This window comes from Leopardus geoffroyi, chromosome A3 (genome assembly GCF_018350155.1).
Source record: "Leopardus geoffroyi isolate Oge1 chromosome A3, O.geoffroyi_Oge1_pat1.0, whole genome shotgun sequence".
Classification (NCBI taxonomy): domain Eukaryota; kingdom Metazoa; phylum Chordata; class Mammalia; order Carnivora; family Felidae; genus Leopardus; species Leopardus geoffroyi.
Window position 1 is genome coordinate 62,370,708 of NC_059336.1, and position 26,534 is coordinate 62,397,241.

General features: G+C 49.9%; 1 protein-coding gene across 6 annotated transcripts in view; it reads left to right on the top strand.

The window, feature by feature from the left end:
• FAM178B (family with sequence similarity 178 member B) overlaps positions 1–26,534 on the top strand; it is a 115,775-nt gene that overhangs the window by 58,631 nt on the left and 30,610 nt on the right. For all 6 annotated transcript variants that reach the window (XM_045445808.1, XM_045445810.1, XM_045445811.1 and 3 more), the window contains exons 9-12: positions 10,786–10,900; positions 17,368–17,461; positions 17,743–17,919; positions 18,192–18,289. In XM_045445808.1, the coding sequence (XP_045301764.1) occupies positions 10,786–10,900; positions 17,368–17,461; positions 17,743–17,919; positions 18,192–18,289 (484 nt within the window). The remainder of the gene's footprint in view (positions 1–10,785; positions 10,901–17,367; positions 17,462–17,742; positions 17,920–18,191; positions 18,290–26,534) is intronic.

The window sequence follows — 26,534 nt, forward strand, 5'->3', positions numbered from 1 at the left end:
TCAACAACCCCTTAGTCTGTAGATTCAATTGACCCTTTCTACTCTTCACTGTCTTATTAGGAGTTGTCCCCACTTCACCTGATCTGCCTCTCATGGTGGTCAGGACAGCCTCCTGCTGGGGTGGTAGGAGGCAACCCCCTCAGAGCCTCCGGGAGCCTCTCCAGATGGAGGCCCTGCCTGTGGACACCTGCCCATTGGAGCTCCACTCAGCCTTGCCAGTGGATTCCATCTTCCGTTGTGGTATGGCAGTCACCATCACATGCAAGGAGGATGTCTGTGCTGGGCCCAGGGCCCGGCCCTCTGTTCATGTGGGGGTAACCTTCACGGGGCAGGTGCCTCTACCCCGGGCCAAGGAGACAGTCTGGGATCCAGCTGTATTCTTAATCCCCACACTGGTACTGTGAGAACACTATGCAGACCCAAATAAGCAGGCGAACACCGTGAGGACCACCCTGGAGATCCCATCCCCCAGCCCTCTCAGAGCTGTCATTTGCTCAGCATGGCCCCTTCAAAGTCTCCAGTTGGAACCTGACAATAACAGTAATTCAACTTCATAACTGATCCTCCTTTTAAAAACATACTATTGTCTATTGTGATAATAAAAGTTGTTTCCTTGAAAATAATAGTTCACATTTCTAGACATCTTGTGCCAGGCACTGAGTCCAGGGCTTCGCCTATCTCATTTAATCATCACAGCACCCTTTCTTAGATAATCAGGTGGCCGGAGAGCCCAGTCTTCACACTGTCTGTGTGACACATGGTCTCCTATGTGTTTGGCTGGACCCTCAGTCCAGCTCGCTTTATCATCTTCTCTGCCTTGCTTTCTGTGTTCCAGCCTCCCTGGCCTTTTCTGCTCATCTCCCCTCCTGCTCTGGGGTCTCTGCATGCGCCACTTTTTCCTCCCTAGATGGTGTCTTCCCTCTTCGCAGCATCTTCCTAGCTTTTGCTTTCCTAACTCCATCTCTGCCCTGGACCAGTGAGCCCCTCTGGCGTTGCCTCATTGGGAAGGTCTGCCCTGCCCTACCCAGCCGTGTCCCCCCTCTCACTCCCTTTCCACTCTCTGTGGCTCTGGTCATAGTTGATGGGTGGACTCTTTGACTCATCTCACCCATTAAGTTGTGAGCTCTAGAGCGCAGGGACCGTGGCTTCACTTGTCTTTGTTTTAAGTTCTCTTGAGTTCCTGGCAGCTACACAAGCCAGCATGCAGTAGGACTCGGGTGGTATTCGTTGAATGTGTGGCTGAGTGTCAGGGAATGTGTGCCTTGCCTACAGCGGACATCAGCATCTTTCCCACCAGCCCCTCTGATCCTGTGCAGTCGGTCAGCTGTGGAGCTGTGTGTGCAAGCCAAACTCCAGATGTGCTATCCTGTCCTCTGAGGTCAGAATGCAGGGACCCCATGGGGACAGGCACATACGCATCACCCCAACCCAGCCGGCATCTCCCTTGTGCCCCTGACTTCTGGAGCATTTGCCTCCTAACCTGCCTCTCTGTCTGACCACCTGTATATCAGGAGTTGTGTGCTGCCTCTCCATGGCTTCTGCTGAGGCCCAGCTGGGTCTGCTCCTGGAACACATGACAGTGCCTGGCACAGACTTTTAAAGCTCCCTGATTCTAATGTGCAGCCAGGCTGAGAAAGTGCCAGGTTATGAGGACTTTGGCCAAGTGCACAAACCTCATACAATAATATGGTGAGCACTTCTTAATGTTTGTCTTTCAGACCCTGATCAAAAAGCTCCCCCAGGACTATGTCTGAGCTTTAAAACATGCCAAGGCCGGGGTTCTGCCCTTTAAGGTTGTTATGGGGTGCAGCCCAGGCAGGGACATTTTAAAACCTCCCCATATGACTCCAGTAAACAGCCAGGGCTGAGGACCCCTGGGCTCCTTCGCCTTGGAGGCAAGGCTGGGAGCTGTGGGTGTACATGGAGCGGGGACTTCCCTCTGTGGGTTCCTCCCCACACTCACCCCACCCTCAGCATCTGCCAGAGCATGTGAGGGTGAGACCCCGAGTGCAGTTCTGGTGCGAAGGCCATGGCTTTCATTAGCTCGCTGGTTTCCCAAGGTGGCTGCATTGTAGAGTCACTTGAGATTTTTTTCTTAAATTCCAGAGCCCAAGCCAGCCTAATTAAACCACAGTCACGAGAGGTGGGACACAGGTGGCAGTAACTTGTGAAGCTATTCCCTAAAGTGATTCCAGAATGTGCAGATGAGTCTGAGAACTACTGCATTCGGTTCTCAGCAGGGTCCTTGATCTGGAATACAATAAACACCACCATCCCTTAGACTGTAGGGATGTGCTGCCCACGGTGCTGTGTGTGGAGCCCTTTTCCTCTGTTTCTTTTCTTCTTTTAAGAAGTTCTTCATTTCTGTTGTTGTTGTTGTTGTTGTTGTTGTTGTTGTTGTTTTAGGACAGTGTTAGGCTCATGGAATATTTGATTGGAAAGCAGTGCCCACATACTCCCCCCCCCCCCCCCCCCCCCCCGTCCACCGCCACTTTCCCAACCTAATACACACATAGTTTTTTCTACTACTGACATCTTGTGTTTGTATGCTATATTTGTTAGGATTGATGAGCCATTATTGATACATTATCATTAACTGAAGGCCATTGTTTAAATTAGGGTTCACTCTTTGTGTTGTACCTCCTGTGGGTTTTGGTGAATGTATGGCACGTGTCCATCATTACTGTATCATACGCAGCAGTTTCACCTCTCTGAACACTCTCTGTGCTCCACCTGTTCGTTCCTCCCCCTCTCGCTCCAAGCTCCTGGTAACCCCCGATCTCTACGGTGTCTAGAGTTTGCCTTTTCCAGAATGTCATATAATTGGAATCATGCAGTGTGTAACCTTTTCAGATTGGCTCCTTTCACGTAGCAATATGTATTGGAGGTGCCTTTTCATGGCATGATAGCTTATTTCTTCGTATCACTCAGAAGTATTCCGTTGTGTAGATGTGCCACAGTTTGTTTACCTGTTCACCTCCTGAAGGACATTTCGTAGCTTCTAGTTTTTGGCAATTATGAGAAAAGCTGCTATAAACATTCACGTGCAGCTTTTTGTGTGGCTGTACATTTTCAGTTCAGTTGGGTTAATACCAAGGATTTGTATTTACAAATAACAAAATTGCTGGATTGTATGATAAGAGCATGTTTAGTTTTTAAAGAAACTACCAGGCTGTCTTCCAAAATGGCTGTAGCATTTTGCATTCCCACCAGCAATGAATGAGAGTTCCTGTTGCTCCACATCCTCATCAGCATTTGGTTATCTTCTGTTTCATTTTAATCTAAAGATCAGGAATATTCCAGAAATCTGAGGTTCAGAAATCCAAAGTGAGAGAAAACCTGGTAGGCCATGCATTCAGGGATGTTACTGGGAAACTTTTGGTTGAGTCTAAATCAGTCTCAAATTCTTGCTTTTTTTTTTTTTTAATTTTTTTTAACGTTTATTTATTTTTGAGACAGAAAGAGACAGAGCATGAATAGGAGAGGGGCAGAGAGAAAGGGAGACACAGAATCTGAAACAGGCTCCAGGCTCTGAGCTGTCAGCACAGAGCCTGACATGGGGCTCGAACTCACGGACTGTGAGATCATGACCTGAGCCGAAGTCGGACGCTTAACTGACCGAGCCACCCAGGTGCCCCTCAAATTCTTGCTTTTTAAATGTGACAGGGTGGTTTGATACTACCTTCCTGAGTCATACTGAGGGACCTTACATCATTAAAAATAACCCAAGAGTGCATACTGAGGTAGCAAAGCAAAGAAGTGGTTGCCTGGAGTTGAGATGTGACAGCTGGGCCTCTGGCAGCCATCCTGGACCATGAGGTGATCTTAAGAAGGAGAAGCACATGCCGAGAACAGCAGAGCAGAAAACAGGCACTCAAGATCCTCCCAATCAGTCAGGTCCCTGTACCAGTGTGGCCCACACACTTCCACACTTTTTCATCAGAGAGAAAAAAATTCTAGCTTATTTAAGCCCAGGTAGTTTTTTGTTTTGTTTTCAGTCTTTTTGTTATTTGCAGCAGAACCTAGTTCTAGCAGCTATGAGTGGTTCAGTGGTTTGGCACAATACAAGTCTGTCCTACACACTGGGGGCCAGGAATGCTCAATGGTGTTAGGTGACACCAGGCAGTGGTGTGAGTTACAGAGGGCAGGAGAGAGGAGAGGTGGCCTGGGGACGGCATCACCTATCCTGTACACACCCTCACTCACATGAATAAAAGGTCTAGAGACCAAGACCTGTTGGGGGGGAGGGGAACGAGGCTATGTGGGGGTGTGTGTGGATGGGTGGTGTGTGTGTGTGTGTGTGTGTGTGTGTGTGTGTGTGTGTATGGTGAGTATGGGTGTGGTGTGTGTGTGTGTGTATGGTGAGTATGGGTGTGGTATGTGTGTGTGATGTGTGAGTGTCATGGTATGTTCCGTGTGTGTGGTCTGTGAGTATATGTGTGTTGTATGAGTGGTGACTGTGTCTTGTGTGTACAGATGGTCGTGTGTGTGAAGTGAGTGTGGATGTGGTATAGGTGTGGTGTAGAAGTGTGTCTATAGATGGATGTAGTGTGTGTGCAATGAGTAGGGTGTGGTATATGAGTAGATGGGTGGCATGTGTCCATAGTATATGGTGTGTGTGTATGTGTGTATGTGGTAGGTGGATGGGTATGTGAGTGTATATATGTGTATGGGTGTGTGTGTGGTGGATGAATACATGGGTGGGGGGGTGGATAAGTGGATATAGGGATGTGTATGGATGTGGAATGGGGTGGATATAGGGTCGTGTGTATGGTGGGTGGGTATAGGGGTGTATATGTGTATATGAGTGTGTAATGGGGGTGGGTATAGGGGTATATGGGGGTTGGCGGTTATAAGAGTATATAAGTATGTGTGAGTTTGTGTGTGTGTAGTGGGTGGATATAAGGACATATATGTGTGTATGTGAGGATGAGTGTGTGTCTGGTGGGTGGGTTTAGGGGGGTGTGTGTATGTGAGGGTGTGTAGGTGTGTGTGTTTGTGCGCTAGGTGGGTATAGAGGGGTATATATGTGTGTGAGGGTGTGTGGTGGGTGGATATAGGGATGTGTGTGCATTGATGGTGTATGTGACAGGTGGATTAGGAGTGTATATGCGTGTGTGAGGTTGTGTGGTGAGTGGATATAGGGTTGTGTGTGTGTGTGTGTGTGTGTGTGTGTGAGAGTGGGTGGTGAGTGGATGGATATGGGGGTGTATATGTGAGTGTGTAAGGGCGTGTGTGTGGTGGCTGTATATGGGGTGTGTGTGTGTGAGAGAGAGTGTGTGGGGGATGGGTATATGCAGGCTGGGTTACAGCAAGGCAAGCAGAAGGTTGTGAGGGCACTAGAGGGAGGGCCTCAGCTCAGGAGGAGCAGGTAGAAAAGGGAAAATGAAGGTCAGTGAGGTGGGTTGCATGGCACAGAAGGGATCAAAAAGAAGGGACAAAAAGAAGACTGAAAAGGATGTGGGTAGACAGAGCAGTCTGGAGAAGGAGCCAGCGGGCATGAGAGGCAAGAAGAGAAGGTGGGTCAGAGCTTCTCCGGGTCCCAGGCACACAGTTGTCCGTGGTGAGAGGCAGCGTCAGGGTCAGGAGAATGCTGGGCTCCATCCTGTGCTCACACTGCTGTTGGGGCAATGAGATGTGCATGTTTTTAAGATACAGACTTGATGCAATATTGTGTTTTTACCACATCCGTGGATCCCTTTGATAATAACATCACTCCATCCTCCTAAGACCAGTTGCTTCCCTTTGCCCTTCTTCTTTGCCCCAGTCTTCAGGGTGGGTGTGATATGGGCAGGCGGGCCGAGAACCCAGACGGGGTCCCGCAGGCTTCGCGCGGGATAGAAATCAAAGTGAACGGGAAGAAGTGAGAGCAGAGTTTACTGAGCAGCATAAGGGATAGAGTATAGCAGATGAAGTGTCTGGAAGACTCAGGAAAGGAGAGTGAGTCTCTCCTTTGCTCGGGCTCTGAGGGTTTATTGAGGATGGTGAGCATGTCCTCTCAGCTACCCAGGAACCAGTCAGAACAAGGACAAAGGTCCAGGTGTTCTCCATAAGTCACTTATGCTCTGGAGCCAGGGGGTCTTGGCGTCACAATGTCTAACGGCAGTTGTCTGGAATACATACGTGATGACCCACCTGGTCACTCCTTAGATGTTATCTACTGTGCTGGAAAACTGCAAAGAAATCATTAACTCCTTGACCTTTACAGTTAGGACATCCATTCTTCGTACTATAAGGTATGTGCAAGGTGGGGCTGCAGGTCCTAGCAAGAACAGACTCAGGAAAAGGAGAAAAAGCGGTTCTCCTTGGAGTCCCTTCAGTGTCCCTGTCTCAGGTGAGTCCTCCCTCCCTCTCTCTGTGCCCTTCCCCTCACCCCTCCAGCAACCTGGGCTCCAGGCTGGGCCTAAGCAAGGAATGGCACCTGGTTTCAGGGTGCGCCCGCCCCAGGATCCTCCTCCTGTCTGTAGCTGCCCCCCTGCAGTACCCAACCGCATTCCTTCCCTGCCATTTATGCCACTCTGCATCGTTCTGTGTATTTATTTAATGTGTCTTGTCTGTTTCCCTGCTAAACCATCAGCTCCATGAGACTAGGACATTGTCTCTTTTGTTCACTGCTGGGCCCCCAGCATTTAGAACAACACCTGGTGTTCAGTTACCATTTATTGAGTGTATAAAAAGTTTAAATGACAGGCTAAGGCCAATTGACTAAAGCGGATGATATTTTACAAGTGAATTTAAATACAAAAGTATTTGTATTGAATTTAAATACAAAAGTGCAGGGAGGCACCTAGATGGCTCAGTCAGTTAAGCGTTTGACTTGGCTCAGATCACGATCTCTCAGTTGTGAGATCAAGCCCTGCATCAGGCTCTGTGCTGAGAGTGAAGCCTGCTTGGGATCTTTCTCTCCCTCTCTCTCTCCCTCTCTCTCTCTCTCTCTCTCTCCCTCTCCTGCTCAAGCTCTCTCACTAAATAAATAAACAAACATTAAAGAAAAAGTGCAAAGGGAAGTTAAGTAATTGGGAGGATTAGAAATGGTAAGGTGTGTTGAAAAGGATACCTACAAGCCCAAAGTGGTGTCACTTAGGCCAAGTCACCAAACCAGAGCTTAATACTAACCTAATGGCAGTTTCAGCCTCCCCTAAGTGTCAGTCTGTCAATCAGGAATTGTGTGATAGGCACTCCTGAGGTAATCTGTCTGTATTATAAGACCGCCTGTCCTTTCCCACTGAAGGAAGGTGACCTTGCTTGGAATAATCCTTTCTTTTCTTTTGCTAACAACTTTCTTGCCCCACCCTCCTTCCTATAAAACCTGCCATTTTGTAAACTCCTTGGAAAACCCCTCTGCCTGAGAGGTGGGGTGCTGCCTGGTTCATGAATCACTGGTTCATAAAGCCAATTCGATCCTTAAATTTACTTGGTTGGATTGAGCGGGGCGGGGGGAAGGGGTTTAAGTTTTTTTAAGTTTATTTATTTTTGATAGGGGTGGGGGGGGAGGGAAGGATGGAGGGGCAAAGAGGGAGAGACAGAATCCCAAGCAGACTCTGAGCCATCAGCACAGAGCCTGAGGGGGCTCAAATTAGCAAACCGTGAGATTCTGACCTGAGCCAAAACCAAGAGCAAACGCTTAATCAACTGAGCCCCCCCAGGCGCCCCTGGATTGTGTTTTAATAGATGGTAAGCCTCCCCTAAATGCTGTGAGTCTCACACTCCAGTTGGGATCTGGGCTCAGTCTGATGGGTCAGTATCCTACTTTCCATTAGGAACCAGCACCCCCCATTGAGGTTCCTGGAGAATTGTAGGGTCTCTAAGATGGTGTCAGGGAATCAGGACCCAGGCACATGGTTGGCCCTCTCAAGGTAGCCACCCCAGAATATTCATTAGCAATTCAATTTGGAGGATACAGAGAGGGAGAGAAAGACCAGATCCCCCTGGACCCTGTGCCCTGTATCAGACCATTAAGGCCCAAGATGGGAGCTGGTGGGTGAGAAGCTGTGACAGAAGCCTAGGGAGGGGAGCTGCTGGGGCCAGCACGTCGAGCCGAGGAGCTTCTTGGGATGTATGTGGTTTTCCCATTCCCTGTAACTGGTGCCAGGAGAACAGAGGCGTTGGTGTTACGTGAAGCAACACTTCTTCTGAGGCACAGATGGAAAAGTCACTTTTATTTTAGGCCCAGTGCTTCTCTTCCCCTGCCTTCCCCCGAAGCATCAGTTCCATCCCAGGAGAACCACCTAAAGGGATGCTTTCAGACTCACAGTCTCTAAACAGAGCCCAGATGCTCAGGGCTGTTAGCCATGGCATTTAAAAAGGCACAGGGCCCCGATGCTCCCTGGGGGAGTCACCTCAAACGACTGTGGTGTGGGTGTGGAGAAACTGAGTTAGGGAGCTGGAGCCTTGTGTCTGAGTTTTCTTCTGTGTCAGCTCTCCGGAAACCCCCACTCGGGACAAACAGTGCTCAGGAAAAGCTGAGCGCATGGCCTACTTATAAGCAGTGTTAATTATGGGCTCTTGGGCGCCTGTCGTCGCTTAACCAATTTCCAGGGCTGTTGATTGGTTTATCCCGAGGCATCCAGGCCCCTTGCTCTAAAATCGCTCCTGACACATCAGCCTGGGTCAAGCTGTGGTGTGGAGTAATTACTGGGTGGGGTAGGGAAGGGGGACAGTAGCCGGCTTCAGGTTTGAAGCTGGTGGCACCTGCACTGCTGTTCCCAAGGAGTCTTAAAGCAGCTGATACACCTGCACCGGCCAAAGAGGGGTGAGAGGGTGGCCGTGCACAGCACCCTTTGGGGTGCTACACTGCTGGCGGGCTGTTCCCGCCCAGCTGGGCCTCCAGGGCCTCAAGGAGGTTGATTCTCTTTGCACATGCCTGGAAAGTTCATTGGCCTGCCCACACATGCGTGTGTGTACGTGCACAGTCCCCCAAGGGCCCTAGTAAACAGCTCTCTCTCTCTAGTGGAATCTCATTGTGTTTTGCAGACTTCATTCTTCCCAGCTCGTTTGTGCAGCGGGCAAGGGGTATCATTACTCTTACTTGTTAAGTTGCCCGAGAGGAAAAAAAACAAACAAGAAAGTTTTTCCTCCTCCAAGAGTCTAATTACTTGTTGGGTGAGCCCTGACCCATATACATTTCCAGAGAGAGAGACACCCGATGCCAACAGAAGAGATGTCCTTGGACGGGATTCAGAGACCCTCTGCCGGCCATTCCCCCAGCTTCTGGCTCTGCAGCCATACCAGACTCTTGCCAGAGCTTCCTAAGGAGTTTAGGATGCTCTGTTTCTTGCCTTGAGTTACTGGACATGCCGTGCTATTTCATGTGTCTCTCTGCCTTTGTCATTTCTGTCCCTTTGCTGGGTGCATGTTTCCTTTCCCATTACCTGTGCCTTATTCCTCACCTTCCCCACTCCCCCCACCTTCAGTCAACTCCCCCTCTGAGCAGGCTCTGCACCTCCCATCCTCCAGTCAACTCCCCCTCTGAGCAGGCTCTGCACCTTCCATCTGCTTCGGTTGGTTTTGAGCACATTCCCTTGTGTTTACTTATCTGCCTGGCTACCCTCCCTCCTAGGCTGTGAACTCCCTGAAGTCAAGGTCTCCATCCAGCCACCTTTTTATCTTGGGCACCTGGCACGGTTCTAGCCCATGGGGGATCCACTGAGGTGGGCTTCTCAGAGGGAACTCTCACCCCCAGAATGGCAAAGGGTCAAGCATATGCTACTAATGCGCTTCTAGCCTAGTTTCCAAGTTCCTGATTCTGACACATCACCTGCTGTCAAATTCAACGTTTGTCAAGGTTCTTGACACTGGCAGTTTATCTTGGGACTGGTCTTCAGGTTCCCTCTTATTCAGGTACTACTCAGTCAGGTTTGTTTAGGATTCTCTCCTTCAGCTTCCCCACCCACTAACCCCTCCTCTAGGCACTAGATGTGCAGGGTGCAGGGGTGGGGGGGCATTTACATTCAAATAGGGAGAGACAGACAAGAAACAAAATAATAAATAAGATAACATAGAGGGATGATAGTGCGGGGACCTGAACTCCACCTCTTGGTGGGGTGTGGAGAGGTCACCATGCAGAAGAGTGCGTGGGAAGGAGATAGTCTTGCAGCCATCTTTGGGAAATACCATCCTCCATGTTGTCTTTTGTTTTTCTAGCTTCCTGGTTCTGAAAATGCCCTTAAGTAGTCTGACTGAAGAAGAGCCCCTGGGTACATAAGGTTTTTCCCTCTCTGTTAGTGTGGCCAGATTATCATTCATGTTTTGTTACACCAGCGGAGAGAGAATGGTACTTTGAGCTCCAGCTGGCTTCGAAGACACCTCCCAGGCTGCGGGGAGTGCCCTCGGCTGGAATGGTGGACCTGGGAACACCCACATGTTGCAGCAAGGGCAGTGTCGAGTCAGCAGGAGGTTCAGAGCTGGCCTCAGCCCTTAGTGGCAGAGGTCCTGGGGCAGCAGAGACTCTCATGTCTTCCGCATCTGGCAGTTTTGAGGCCTCTGGTTTAGGTGTCTTCATCTGACTCAGCTCTGGGCAGCTCAGTGCTCTGATGGAGCCCGTTCGCTTGAAGGTGGCTAGAGCTTGAAGACAGGAGAACGTGAACAGCCAGGTTCCCAAAGCTCCCTCGGATGTCTCAAAACTGCTGGTTGCTTGACTCCTCCAGAAAACACCTGTGGTGCCAGAGAATGCAAACATGGTCCCCTTGGGCCAGGGGCTGTCATGCCCAGCCCTCCCATGGGAGTCATGTGCCTGTCCTCCTCTGCCCTCCCTAACTAACCCTCTGCTCTCCCTTGGCCTGACAGATGGAGACAAGCACTGGTGGTGCCCCTCCCTGCAAGAGGTCACGGAGGTGTTTCACAGCCTGGGAGCCCGTAGCCCTGCTCTGGGCCTGCGTGAGCCCTGTCAGCACAGTGGGAGGTGAGTACTGTCCTTTCCTCACTGTCCTTTCTCATTTGTTCAGCAGCTGGGGAACTCACTTCAAACCTGTCAATTTGGATACATTCAGTATGTGCAGGTTTTTCCATATCAGTTACACCTCAGTTAAAATGTTTAAAACAAACAACAAACATTACCCAAAAAAAAGAGAGATCCGTTCTTTTGAACATTTATTCATGTTAGGAAATATTGAAGTATTTCCTATTCTGAGGAGATGGGAAGGGAAGAAAAAATTAATCATAAAGTATTTCCTATTCTGTAAAGGTAATACAACGTAATGGGCCATTCATCGTACAAAACTATCCATTTCATTACTGTTTGTGGCATCCTCCGTTCCATGAGCATTTATAAGTTAGAAAAAGGTGAGGTACCTGGGTGGCTCAGTTGGTTAAGCTTTGGCTCAGGTCATGATCTTACAGTTCATGGGTTCAAGGCCTACGTCAGACTCTATGCTGAGTGTGGAGCCTGCTTGGGATTCTCTCTCTCTCCCCCCCCAGCTTTCTGCCCCTTCCCCATCCGTGCACTTGGGCACACGCTCTCTCTCTCAAAAATAGATGAACATTTAGGGAAAAAAAAAAGAGGAAAGATTTCCTCTGATTACTATATAAAATTATGTGCATTTGTGGGGGGAGTTAAAAAAATTCCCAAACTCAGGCTCTAACCCACATGGTGAAACAGAGTCTGAGGGATTATAGAACAAACCACACACAAGTACCTGTGGATATGAGTATCACACCGTGAATGACAAATGGTGAATGTTTGGATAAATGACCCTGCTCCCAGCCTAGGCGGGGAGGGGGGAGGCACAGGGAGAAGAAGCAGGCACAGATGAGTCTTGCTGGTTTAGCTGACAACTGTTCCTGCCCCGTGGTGACTCAGAGCCCTCAATGCCCCTCCTCTTCCAGGACATGTCCCAGTCTCTCTGGTCTACCTCTAAGCCTCAATTTTGACGCATTACCTAATATCAACCCATGGCCAGCAAGGCACAATTTTACATGTAATTTCCACAGTGGCCAGTTTTGTTCTGTGGGTGCCCCCTTTGTGTGCTGATCTGGGTTGGGGGGTGCTAATTTGCATAGGCATTGTCCCTGCTCTCTAGGAGCAGAGACCTAATGATACATAAATAGCTATTGTTGGGTGCACAGTGATGAGGTCTGGGTTGTAAAAGTGTTATATATTATAAACTTGTTCTACAGATTATATTACATTCAAACTTTTTCTTGACAATTCTTTGAGAACATATAACAGGGTTTTTAGAGCCCTGGATGGTATGTTACATGGAAGCCCGCCCCCACCATCCTGGTGACAATCTTCTGGCCCCAGGAAGTACAGGGACCCTTACCTTTGCTGTTGCAGGCTGGCGGGTGTTCCTACTCGGGGAAGGCCCAAGCTTCCTTAAGAACCTGTTCCACAACTGTGTTTAGTAATTGTCTGCCAAACCAAACCAGACCAAACCACACTCGCTCTGCTATAAATACCCTGCGCATGTGCCAGCCTGCCTCGCTCCTGCCCCTTTCCCTTCCCGTGGAGTTCCATATCTGGTGTAATAAGCCACTTGCCTCTTCCCCGACACAGAGCTTCAATCACACCACCTTCTAGAATGAGTCGAGGAAAGAATTACACTTGGAAAAACAAATGCAGGTTGGGGGAAGGGCCTAGGGGGCCTGAAGAGTTCAGAAGAGCTATTTCTAACTGTTGTGATGAGCACTTGGTATCCACTTGGAAAGTGAGAGGTGCCACTGGAGGCATATAACCACCCAATTTACTACACACTCTGCAAAGAGCCACTTTCTCCCCCGCCCTTCTCCCTTCCCCCTGAGCTTGACGGCTTCCTGCTCCTTCGGCTTCAGGACAGATCCATCCACTTTGGAGGCCACAGGGAGCAGATGGGCATTAGAACTATGGCTGTTTAAATCTGCCACCTCAAATCCTTGGGAACACAAACCCCTAGCATGCATTACCAGGCAGTTGGCCCTGGGTAAGAGGAAGGCAAAGCCATGTTGTCCTAGAGTGTTGCCAGAGCTGCATGGTCACATTCCCAGACGTACCATTTGGACAGCCTACCTCTTTCCTTGGGCCTCACACTGTTGGCACCGTTTCCCCACAGAGGATTCAGAACTGGCCTGAGGATCTGGCCAATGGCTTCAGGGGTGATTTCCCTATTGTGACCCTATAAGAACAGGCTGGACCGCTTGTCCAGCCACTCAGCCTAGGGAGGATTTTCTGCCTGAACACAGCCTCCTTTTGAAAAGCAAATAGAGACCCGTCCAATGACATCCCCAAGATGTGGGGTAGCAGAGATGCTCAGGTGGGTTAGCTGGGTTGCTGGTTGGCTGCTGCAGTTGGGGAAGCTCTGGGAGTCATAGGGTTGGAAGACAGCTCTTCTAGACTATTCAGGAAGCACTATGAAGGTTCTGGAGTCTCCTGCACCAAAGGTATGACACCCTTCATGGACACATGGGCCACAAGAAGAACATCAGGGCAGGCTGCCTTGTCCCCATTGTCCTCCTCGTCCTGTTCCTGACCAAGCTCAGGCTCATCCCATGCCAAGTGGCTCCACATCACATACTGTTCTGTTGACTTCCAGGGATGTCCCAATCTAGGGCTCTCCAGCAGAACAGATGCTCTGGGGCTCCTCCAGGGCACCCACAGAGCCCCTGTAGTGGCCAAGACTGGAAATGAGGGGTTAGGATGTCTCTGCACATGGCCCCACAACTGGACTGTCTTTTTAGTTACTATGAGGAAGACTGGTCTTTCACCATGTATTCCTCATCTCAGATTTCCTTGAAACCCATCACCATCTCTTTGAATGCTTCAAGATTTCCTCTCGGAAGATATAGTCCTTCTGCCACTGGACCATATGACAAGACTGGGGAGGAAGGAATCAGGAGGATCTGTGGGGGCAAAAGGGCAGAAGAGGGACCAGAGCATGAACACTGACCAGGAAGCAGAAGCAAGAGTTTGAGGGGGCTGGTGCCACCCGGCTGTACAGACACTCTTCATCACGTGCCCCAATCTCACCTGGGAAGGCAGGGAAGGTCCTTGGTAGCAATGGCTGGTTTTCCAAGGCTGCTCCCCAGGTTACAAAGTCCATCTGAAAGTCCCAGTCAGATACACGGGACTGGCCACCAAACTACTGTAGCCTGGTACTGGAAACCTTCATCGACTTAGTTCTCTGAAAGGGCAGCCTGGTGCAGAGACCAAATGGGTAACTAATTGATGGTTAATCCATTGAAAGAGCATCCTGTCCAGTGTGCAGGAGGCTGGTCGCTGGCCGTCTTGAGACAGTGTAATTCAACCCAGGTAAAATGTACTTCTCTCTCCCTTCCCGTTAGCTCAGCATCGAATTCCCTTTACTGCATTGACCTCGCCCATAAGGCATGGACAGCAGGTCCAGTTTGATTTAGTAGTACAGGCCTAGGGGAGAGCACGCTACTCACAGCCTGCATGGTGGGACCCTGACCACTGAGCACTTTCAGGATAGCCCTTGGTTACAGTGGTGGCCATGCCCCTATGGCTCTTTTACCATGCTCCTGCTGAGAATGTCGGAGTACATAAGACGTGCCCCTCTTACAATCACTGAATAAGTGTAGAACCGCATCGCCATGACCCAAGCTCTAGCTCCTGGGTCCTGGCCACAGGCTGAGCTCTTACCCTGCCGGCTGGGGGTCAGGGCTGAAGGGAGGGGCAGGATGGTGAAGCACTTTGTTCATGGAGTCCAGTTGTGGGACCCCTCCACTCAGGAGGGGAGTGAGCTTGCCAGGCCGTGAATGCCTGTGCTCCATGGCCACCTGCTGGGAGCCTGGGGATGGAGGCCTGGGGATTAGCTGGCGCTGCACCCCCAGTATAGCAGTCACAGATGCAGACATTTCAGACAAGTGGTTCATCAGAACCTCAGAAAGGCAGGGAACAGGGACCCCCATTCTGTTGCCTGCTGTTCCCCAGGAGAGGTGGCACAGGAAATGCTGGAGCACACACCGCGAGGCTGTCCGCCACCCTCTCCGGCTGTCCGCCAACCCTCTTGGGGAGGGTTCTTGTCACAGCCACACTTCCATCCCCAGCTCACGTTTTCCACACTCCTCCTCCCTCTGGTGGCACCAGACTGTCTGAAAGCCCGTTCCTCTTCAGCAGAGTCACGGTCAATTCTGTGCCTGTCTCCATCCTTTGGGAAGTCTGAAAGCATTCCCACTCATGCTTCCATACCCCATGCATGCTCACAGGCTGGTGCAAACTGGAGCACCCCTTATATACTGACACAGGCCCAGCAGGTGCCCAGATGTGCAAACACCAGCCTCACCCATTCTCTGGCCCTAATAAATGCTAAAATCTGGAAGAATGGCCAAGCGCAGTCATACCCTCCCCTCCACCCCCTCGACTTTGTTTTGTTGGCATCAATTTCCCGGGCACCTAGAGATGGAATTCTCCTACTTCGCTTTGAATAAGCAGCACCAGTGCCAAGTAAAAGAAGAGCAGAGACTTTTCACTGGAGCACGCAGGAATGGAGCTTTTTCTTTGTCAGCGGTCAGGTGGCTACACTGGAGCCTGTTATTGCCAACAGTGTTGCTGTCATCAGTATCTTCATTTGTGGAGAGCCTGCTGTTATCAGGAACTCCAACCAGTTAATAAGAGTAGAGCAATAGATGAGACAGCACAGGGAGCCTGGTCATAAGCTTACCTCAACAGTATGCAGCAATTAACAGTATACATTTGACCAGAGAGACAGAATCAGTGAGGCGATCTTGCTCTGATTTTTATCCAGTGAGCATGTGCCTGGGGAAGTTTGTGCAAAGGTGGTACAACTCTGTTGTCCATTGATGCCTCTCTCACTGTAAGGACCTTGTCACCCTGAATATGACTCTAGTCTTTAAAGAGGTTTGGTGTGTGTGTGTGTGTGTGTGTGTGTGTGTGTGTGGTGGTGGTGTTTTTTGTTTGTTTGTTTTTTATGACCCTAAGTTCTAACTTCATCTCAGCTCAACAAGCTTTGTTTCCACACTAGAGGAAAACTGGCCATGTTAGGCTTATCGGTAGGCAGCCTGTTAGTGTGAACCCCTTTGGAGGAGTTCTCAATGATAATTTTTATTCTTTCATCATATTACTTGCTGACTTTGGAAACTAGTCCCCATATAAGCTACAATGTAGTATACTTCTTAATGCATGCAAAATGTCACCATACCTGTATGGACAAAGAACTTCTTTGAGGAAGACTCTTTTGGGGCAATGGAGTATGATATCCTGGTCTCCAAGTCCCAGAAAACTAAAGCCGGAGGCCTGGCGATCTGAGAGAGATGATTCATTTTCAGAAATACAAAATTAAAGCTGTGCTGTCTACTTAACAGGTTTACAACCAAATTGGAAATATATATGAACCCCCACCCCCACTCCCACCCCCACAATGGATCCCGAACCCTTAGACACTTCACTTCCTGGTTCTTTCCCTCTCCATTTAGAGGGCTTATTTTCACAGACTTTGCAATGAGAATGTACCAAAGAACAAAGGGAGGAGAGACTGAAAGTCTCTGTGTCACCTCAGGGAATGTACATTTGTTCCAGTCAGACTACTCTGTGACTTACATGAGCATAGGTGATGTCTGGGTAAGGCTGTAACCTCTGTAGTACTCAGCCAATGAGGAACCAGGGGAGGGACTTGCACGCTAGGAGATAAATTGTCTGCTGTAACTGCCCCGAGTGTGCCTGTCCCATCAAACACTCGCTCTTGCAAGAACGTTGATTAAAGCCTCACTTCACTGTGCTCCAAGTCTCCACATTCCTCTTTTAATTTGGGTTGGTGGGCTTATTTCTCACAGCTGGAGTGGCAGCAGTTGGGAGCCAGACTCCCGTGATCTGGTGTGGCTCATTCCCATACTGAGTCTGGATGGCTTGTGTGGACCATAGACATCAGCAGAAGTGATGGGATGTCACTTCCAAGACTAGGTTATAAAGACTGCGGCTTCTGTCTCTGGCATTCCCCTCTCTCTCAGATCACTCAGTTGGGGGCAACCAGGTGCCATGTTGAGGAGCCCTGTGGAGAGTCCCATGTGGCAAGGAACTGGGGGCCTCCTGGGGCACATGAGTGAACTTGGAGTGAGCTTGCAAGCAGCTCCTCCTGCCCACTCCAGCCTAACATGACAGCAGGCCCACCTCCAATATTTTGGGGGCAACCTCCCAAGAAATCCAGAGCCAGAACCACCCAGCTAAGCTGCTTCTGGATTCTTGACTCTCAGAAACTGCACAACGTAATAAATATTTATTGTTTTTGAGCCTCTGTATTCTGGGATAATTTGTTAGTAGCAGTAAATGACCAACACAGATAGGGCATCAGGGTCCCAGGCTGAAAGGATCATGCACGGGCTCTCTGTTCTTGAGCAACAGCAGGCCCCCCTCTCTGCCTCTGTTCTCCCCTTGTGCCCACCTCCTCCCATCTCCTTCCCTTTGCTTTTGTCTTACCTTAGGGTGCTTAAAAATAGCACTAGCTTGAACTGGAGTGAGCAGCAGGACGCCCCCCTGGAGATTGCCTTGGATGTCAGCCTGAACTACATCTACAAGGTGAGTTACACACCCATTTCTGCTCGCCATCCAGACCTACTCAGCAGTTGTATTATAGGCACTGTGCCAGCCACCAGGACTGATGCTGTGGAGGGCTCACAGCCCCCTATGCCTGGGCCTGCCCCCTGAGTACACCATGGGGGGTTTGACTTTGGGTCTTGGTGCTTGTTTTCCTCAGCTCCTGTCTGGCATGGCCAAGGGGCTCATGATGCCATCCCCTCCTGCCCAGCCCCATCTCCCAGGGATGCCATCCCTGGCCTAGCACTCTCTCTGTTCTCCAGTTCCTAGCGCTGTGTGCCCTAGCCCAGCCAGGGGCCTACACTGATGGGGACCTCCTGGGCCTGATTGAGCTGCTGTGCCGAGTTGGCCTGGATGCGGGGCTTCGCCTGCTGCCCAAGACTGATCTTCAGCAGCTTCTGCTTCTGCTCCTCGAGAACATCCATGAGTGGCCAAGGAAGGTACCATGAGCCAAAGCCAAAGCCCTAGTCTCTTCTCTAAGGTCCTGAGCCTCCTCACATAGCCTTGTCACTAGGGATTAAAGTGCCCCTAGAGTACACTCAATGGGAATAGCAGGCTTGGAGGCCACCAGGATGCCAGGGAACACTCCCTCCAGTCTCTGGCCTTTGTGACCACATCTTACTTCTGGCTTCCCTGCTGAGTGGGCTGGTGAGAAAGTCAGGGTGGAAGGCAGGCCCTCTCATAGCCCACCTAATACCTGCTACACCCACAGCTCCAGAAGCTGTGCTGCAGCCTGAGCGAGGTGTCAGATCACCACCACAACCTGCTGGCGCTCGTGCAGTTCTTCCTGGACGTGACCTCCCGGAGCAGGTGGGTGCTCCTCCACCTCAGGCTCCTCCCTCTGACACTCCTCCCTTCCCCTGGAACAGGCTCCGGTGTAGGGATCCAGAATCCTCCCCATAGGTCCCAACAAACCTCCCCCTCCTGCCCAATCTCTAAAACTCAGGAGAAAGAACTAAAAATACAGCTCACTAATGAGTTCATTACGAAAGGAAAAAAAGCCTAATTTTCTTAACATGATCTTATTAGCAAAACAATTGCCTTATACAATTAGCTTCCGACTGCAGCGCCCGCCTGCTGCTCCCAATCCTTGGTAGAGGGTTCCTTCTAGTCACTCAGACCTCCACTGCAGGAAGTCCCCTAATCACCCCTCCCCCACACCTCTCCCAAACTCTCAGTTCATCTTTCTGCTTTATTTTATGCATAGCATGGCCTTCTGCCAGAAATTCTCCTACTGTTTGTTCCTTATTTATGGTGACTCTCCTCTATGTTACCTCCAGGAGAGCAGTCCCTTAGCGGAGTCACTGCTCTTATCATCCAGCATCTAAAACAGTGCCTGACAAGCCTACGGCACTCTGTAAATCCTTTTTTTTGAGTGAACAAACAAGGTGAACAAATTCAGCCCTTGGGGCAATGAGACCCATTCTCTGGACCTGGCCCCAGTCTCTTCTCTCCTTCCTTCCCCCCACTGTAGGCTACAGCCACAGGGTATTCCTTGCCCATCCCTGAGCCAGGAAGACCCCCGGCCTTCATAGGCACCTCTGTAGTAACCCTCCACTGGGGCCATCCCCCTGCACCTCTCTCTTCAAGGGCGGCTTCAGGAAGCAGGCTTGGCATTTCATCCAGACCCACATCCCCAGGGCCCAGACGAGTGCCAAGTGCCATCTTCCTCAGCTCAGATTCAATCCTGAGTTGGAGAGTTCGATCTCCTGCCTGTGAATCTGGTTGAAAGAGAGGAGGCCTCTCCACAGTCCTGAAAGGAAAGTTGTTGCTCTATATTTGAAAGAACTGGGCTTCTAGAAGCTCTCTCTGAGGCCTGTAGGTGTGAGTACTAGAGCAATGCCTCAGTGGGTGCCATTTGCATTAAGCCCAGACACATGGGACTTCTTCCCATATGATCTCAGGAGGCTGACCTCTGCCTTAAGCCTCCCTGCTCAACCCCAAACAGCTAGTGCACTGCATTGCACAAGTCAGAAATTGTAGTCCTGGAAGTCTCTCTCATCCCCAGCTCGTTACCCCTGTTCGTCACTAAATCCTGTCCATTCTGCCCTCCAAATCCCAAACCCTTGTTTGTGGTTGCCAGTCCGTGTCAGCTCCATGAGAACAGGTATGTGTCTGGGTCACAGCCACCTCCATCCCACCTGCTCCTGTTTTCCTATCACATCTGTCACCGGGATGGTGGTAGTGGCATTTTCTCTGTTCATCTCTCAAAGTCCTCTCTGTGGATACATGGGATTATTGTGTCTCTCCCTCACCTTGCTCCCCTGTTTGCACAGTGGAGTCCAAATGCCTCCAGGGCCCCATGTTGTCCAGCCCCAATTTCCCATTTGCTCCTAGCAGGCCATATTATTTGTACTTGTTTTTCTCACTTTCATGTATATATATACATATATATATATATATATATATATATATATATATATATACACACACACACATGTATGTGTGTGTTTACATACATATACGTGTGTGTGTGATGAACCTCATTCTTTTTAATAGCCACGTAGTATTTCATGGTATGCACACAACCAGTCCTCCATTTTGGATATGTATCCAGGGTACAAGCTTTGTACATCTATGCAGATATTTCTATACAATGAACTCTTTGAGGTGAAACTGCAGTCCTAAAGTATATACATTTAAAATTTGGCCTCCAAAAAAAGCTGTATCAATTGAGAATACCACCAACGGACATGAAAATGCATGTTTCTACACTGTGTATTCTCAGTTTTGTGTGTTTTAGTCAATCTGGTGAGTGAAAAGTGTCATACTCTGATTCTGATTTTTATTTCTCTGATTGCCAGTGGTCTTTTGTGTTTCTTTTATTGTAAGTTATATCTTGATGCTTCTTGCCCATTTTTCTATGAGGCAATCAATCTTCTTATTAACATTGATGATTGTTTGTTATATATGCTTCAGAACTGTATTTTCTCCTAAGGCTGTACATTGTCCTTTTTAAACCTTTGTGCATGATATTTTTCAGTGACCTGAAGTTTGTGGAGTTTTTTTTAAATTTTATTTTAGAATACATTTAGATTTACAGAAAAGTTATGTGGATAATATAAAGGGTTGATTCTAATTAAATCTTTCTTTCTTTCTTGAAAAGAAAGGCCTTCCCCACCCCAGGATCACAAAAATATTATGTTATATTTCTCCCAATACTTACATTAACTTTGTTACTATTGGTTTTTAATCCTGTCTGGAATCTATTTTTCGGAGGTATGAGACAGGGCTCTAACTTGATTTTTTCCACCCCTGAAGAGCCAGTGAGGCCAACACCAACTTTTCTTTATGTCTTCATGATCCACCTTTCCCAGCAGACTGGAGACTTCCTTCATCATCTCCTAAATTTATGATGTCATTTACCTATTAGTTGAATCAAACAGATTTCAGGAATCCATGTCTTTTACAGGGTGTTGTTGTAGCTCCAGGGCCTTTGCTCAGTGTTCCTTAAATGTCAGGAGTTAATACAATGGAACAACCTCACCTTCCTTTCAAACAGACACATCAACTAGGGTGATAATTCCTAAAGAGGGTTCATCAGCAGGATGGGTGTCATCTGTTTATTTAGAAATTTTATCTTATTTTCCTAAATAGATAAAGCTTTCAAACCGAATGAAATTCAAAAGGCACTGTAGAGCACATATTTAAAATGTGCCTCCTACCAGCCACCCAGCCTGCCTCCATTTCTTGTGTGTGTTTCTGTGCATGTTCTCTCTGCCCTTCTTTTCACTTCAACTAATGTTTTGGCAATCATTCCAAATTGGGTCAGAAAGAGCTTCTAATTTTTCTTTACAGCCACACCGTGGCTGTGGTCTTTAGTTAGCTGCCCCCCGCCCCCCACCCCCTGCTCCCTGTGGGGGCGATGTTGCAGGAGCTTGCTGGCAGCCTTGTTCTGCCCTCACTGGTGGCTGCCCCACTGGGCTTGGTGCCCAGACTGACCCCCAGGAAGGAGGGCGTATTGTTGCGCATTCTGTCACATTCTTAGTCTACTGACTGGTTAAGCACAAAGTGAGAACTGTCACCAACATTTGTGTGATGCACATCCCCACCCCGCCCCTCGCCCCCCGCCCCCATCTTGTTGACCAAGACTTCAGGGATGCACTGTAAATTTAAGGAGAGTTGAGCTCAACCATGAAAAATGAAAGTAAATACTGAAGCCAACCATCTGAAATGGGGCCAATGGGTAAGGCTTTCCCTTGGAGGAGCATCAGTCTTGGGACTGTGGCCCCTCTGGTGTAGCTCCAGGGGGCTGTGGGGAGGGGACTTGCCCTTCCAGCTCCTGTGCAGGGTCCCCAGTATGTGTTCTGAGCAAACTTCTGCAGACACTCCCAGGAGCCAGCCCTTTTAGGGGGAGGACAGAGGCCAAGGGCTGCTTTCAGTCCACTGAAAGCTGTTGTACACAGGCTCTGGGACCCACCTCCTTCACCACCCGCGAATGTTTATTAGATATCCTGTGTATGCTGCTTAACTGTGGCCTCCAAAGTGGAAAGGAAGATGAAACCAGCTTGAGCAGGCTGCCGGATTAGCCGGATTCTGACCAGCAAGTAGCAGCTGGCTGCTAAATGCAGGAGCCGTGGGAGAAAGTGGCCTTCAGAGTCTTGAGGTCTTTGAACACTGGGGATAAGAGCACATGCAGGCACACCATAGCTTTCCCCACACCCTCCTTGTTTTCCTTCATCTTCCATGCTGCTCGCTCCCCTCAGGGTAGGGCCAAGGGCTGTACCATGGTAGAGTGTTATGTCCCCCCACCCACCCTTGCACCACCCCCAGCCCCCAACCCTCCCACCCCCAGCCCGGTGCAGGTCCTAGACCCCTTCATTCTCTCTGTCCATCTGCCTCTGCTGCCTTCATGTCCTGGGCGCCGTGTTCCACCATGACTCCCTTCCTGTGTGCTGCCTCATGTGTCCTATCCCTGCATTGGCCCCTGACCCCTTCTGGCTAACCAGGACCCACTCTGAATCGCTGGCCAGCCTCCATGGGGCCCTCAGCAGATTCCAGACATCGCCACTTCCTGCTGCTGAAACCTCTGAACACCAGCAAACAGCACTGTCCCTTCTTTCTCCACTGACTTCTCCACCCACACACCTAGTGGACCCACAACTCACCTCCTTCCTTTCCTCCTGACCCCACCTCCCATGGTCAGGACCCCAACAGTCCTATCCCTTCCAGACCTTCTTTACTTATCCCTTCTTACTCCTATACCTTTCACTTTTTATTCTCTACTGACTGTTCCTTAATACATACATGCCTTCATGCGTCTCCTCCCTTAGAACAATTCTGCCTTCACCCCCTCCTCCAGCTCCTGCTACACCTCCGAGCTCCCCTTCCCCCTGTTCTCCCTTACTCCATCCACCCAAAACAGGCATTCTGAACCCTGCCCCGCACCCCGCCCCCCCCCCGGCCCCGTGGTGGATTCTTCAGAGATCAAGAGTGTCATAGGAAGTTCTCACCTGAGAAAACAGACATTCAGGCTCTGTGGGTGGGCAAGGCCAGAACATTCTAGAAGGAGGCAGCCAAGGTCCAAAAACCCTCGAAATTTCAGAAGGTATCAAAATCTGGAGGAACAAGAGGCAGGATAAAGGTCATGTCTACGGGTCAAGGGGCCATGCTGGAGCTGAAAGGGCAGCAAAGGAAAACTGGGTCACAATGAAGCCAGGAGTGTGAGGGGTTGTGGCTGAAGAGGATCTGGCTCACTTTTATGAGTGGGTGTGCATGGGGCGGGGGTTGGTAGGGGTGACCCAAAGAGCCAGGAGTAGAGGAAATGTACTTCATCTGGCACTGTGGCCAAGTTGCCTTATCACCACTGACCTAATGGCCCTTCCTCAGGAACAAGCTTATCATTTTCTTCCTTGACTTCACAGTGTTAATTCTCCTGATTCCCCTCCCCCTCTTTGCCCTATCCTTCTCACTCGCCGTCATCCATTTCCCTCCTCCACTGCTCCTCAAGCCTCAGTTTGCCTGGGGATTCTGCTCCGGTCCCTCTCCTGTGGTCACTTGGCACAGTCTCAGGGAGCTTTCCGGGCTGAGTGCTGTGGTGCTCTGTCTATATGGCCCTGCTTCAGGACTCCAGCTCCCTCTCCCCAGGTGCTGAGTTTCACCCTGCCAGTCTACCCCAGGATGCCTCTGCTGAAGATGGTTACCTTATCTGGGGCTGGGTGCCTTCCTCGGGAGCAGCCCAGTGCTGGGGGCACAGTGGCCTGTCCCTCTGCCTCGACCTGGGATATCTCTGAAGGCCCTTGACAGCTCCAGGGGTCCTTGCAGGGTCAACCACGGGTTCTGCTGTGACTACATTGCAACCTGGATTTCCCCTTTGGCTCAAACCTGCTTCCTTCATCCTTACAGGAGGTCGTCTCAAGAGCACCCCTCTCCCCCCCTCCCATAAATTCCCTGCATGCTCACCTCCACTTCAGAGTCCACCTCCTAGGGAACTTGACTTGATACCCCATCTTGTCCACATTCATGGCTGCAACTCCAACCATGTGCCAGCAGCTCCCAAGTCAATACCGTTGGCTAGACTTTTCTGCTAAGCACCAGATCTGTGTGGGCAAGTATTTTAGGTTCCACGTGTGTGAAACAGAAGTCACCACCTTCTGGGGAGGACCACCTTCTCCTGTCTTCCTTGTCTCCATGTTGGCATTAGCACGTGCCCACTGTCTGAAGCCCAGGGGCAGTCCCCTCCAGCTCTTCCTCCCCAGCAAAAGACATCTCTCCCGCCACCCTCACACAGTTCCGCCTTTTGCCACAGTGACCCTGAATTGCTGCCTCCTTCCAGGCTGTCTCCCATCTGACCCATGCCTCCACTGTCCAGCCTTGTGACCTGGCTTCAGATGCACAGCCAGCCACGTCATGCTTTTGCTTTGTTAAAATCCCTCAGGCTTCTATCCTCAGGATGAAATTTAAACAGTGGCATACTAAGACCTTAGTGCCTTCTCTTCCAGTCTTACCTTAACCCCTTCGCATGTCCCCAGCAAGCTCCCAAACTCCAGCCTCCCAAACTCACAATTTGTCCCCGAGTCTTTTCATTTTTTCTTTTTTTTTTCTTTTAATATTTTTTGGGAGAGCCCAAGTGGGGGAGGGGCAGAGAAAGGGGGACAGAGGATCTGAAGTGGGCTCTGTGCTAACAGGCTGACAGTACAGAGCCTGATGTGGGGCTCGAACTCACGAACCGGGAGATCGTGACCTGAGCCAAAGTAGGACACTTAACCACCAAGCCACCCAGGTGCCCCATTGTCTCTGAGCTTTTCAACGTCAGTTCCATCTTCCCAAAGAAGCCTCTTCCCTTATCCCTCTCCTCCTTCTCTTTGCCTGGTTAGCATTTCCTCGACCTCAAGACTAGGCTCAGATGGGAGACATCTCTCCCAAGATACTTCCTGACACAGGGCCCTGATTGTTGGCACCCTTGGCTGACTCCTTGGGCTAGGAGCGTCTTGAGGGGGGAGGTGTGACTTTGCTTTCTGGGCCCTTGGAGCCTGGAATGAGGAGGGACTCATGTGTGTGTGCATGCTCATACTCATGGAGCTCTCGCTTTTGGAGGGCAGAGCTCAAAAAGCATAGAGTTGGTTTTTTAGTAGCCAGTTGCAAATGGAAAGATGGCTTGGGCTGGCTAGGAGATGGTGCAGTAACATTTTGAATGTGGATTGCTTGTAAACCTAGTGAGGAAAGAAGTAGGAAGTATCCAGAGACAGCAGGGGCTGCACCCGGAACTCAAGCGTGATCTCAGCTTTTGATAGATAGGGAAGATGGAAAGTAGGACACCAGAACAAGGCAGATTGGCAAACCACGTGGACCAGTGATGGCGCCGGTGGAGAAAACTAAGGCTCATAGAAGGGACTTTTGCGAAGTTGGTTTTGAATAAAGGAGTGCTGTTTTGGGCTGGCAGTGACATGTCGACACTGATGAAGAGAGGACAACACTACCTAATTCCTGGTTTGCTTCCCTCTTCTTTGTTGAGGAGCATCATTTTTCATCTCAACTCCACTACTGATAGAAGGGAATTGAAGCCGCAGACAGCATGGGCAGAGACTGTATGGAAGCCTCCAGCTGTGTGGAATGGGTTTAAGTCCCCTGTGGTGGGTGCAAGCACGTCCCACATCATTGCTGGGGGAGGAGCACATGGGGTGCCCTGGGTCAACGGAGACCTCTGGAGGTGGGAAGGGAGGGCAGGATGAGCTCTCTTCACTCAGCACGGCGTATGTGGCGGGCTTGAGGCACCCCCCACACCATTCCCCAGGGACAGTTTGTGAGCACATACACAGAAAAGGAAGCTGTGCTTTCTAGGATTCCTAAGAATAAATCCTACCAGACTAGCCTCATTTATGTTTTGACAGGCCAACCAGAATAGTACTCTAGAAAGGACTGTCTGGGCTTTTGTAGGGCGCTTGGTAGAGACTACCATTGTATCCTGAGGATGACAGGAGAAATGTCGGGCTTCTCATCACAGGCGCTGCTGGCCATCAGAGCCTGCCTGGAGGGCAGGCCCCCAGGACACCCAGAGGCTTGTCTTCACTGACAGGTTGGTCAGGGCAGACCCAGTATCTCAGATGAGGCCATTAATGGAACAACGGTCAGACTCACATGACATGAATACAACTGACAGCGAATGGAAGATTCCAGAAGATCTCAACAAACCACAATGACAGTCTGAGAGGAAAAGGGAGACCCAGCTGCACAATTAACAACAGGATCTGGGAAATGAGATTTGACAGCAAGACGTGTGAGAGAGACTTTGGGCTCAATCTGTGATCAGGGTGGCCAGGAAAATGGGCGTTAGTTAGGGCCAGCTCTGAGCACCTCACTGACTAGAATGTTAACAACCCCTAGGGCCTTTGGAGGACCCAACCCACAGCAGCAGAAAGATTCTGAAAGAGAGAAAAGTGTAGTGTGGCTGTTACACCTGGAGAAGAGGGAACTATGGGAAATATGGCTACTTCCCTCAGGTATGTTGAGGACCTAACTAAATAGACAAATATGTGGACATTAGATGGGGTGACTTTTTTTTAATTTTTTTTTTAGCGTTTATTTATTTTTGAGAGCACGAGCAGGAGAGGGAGGG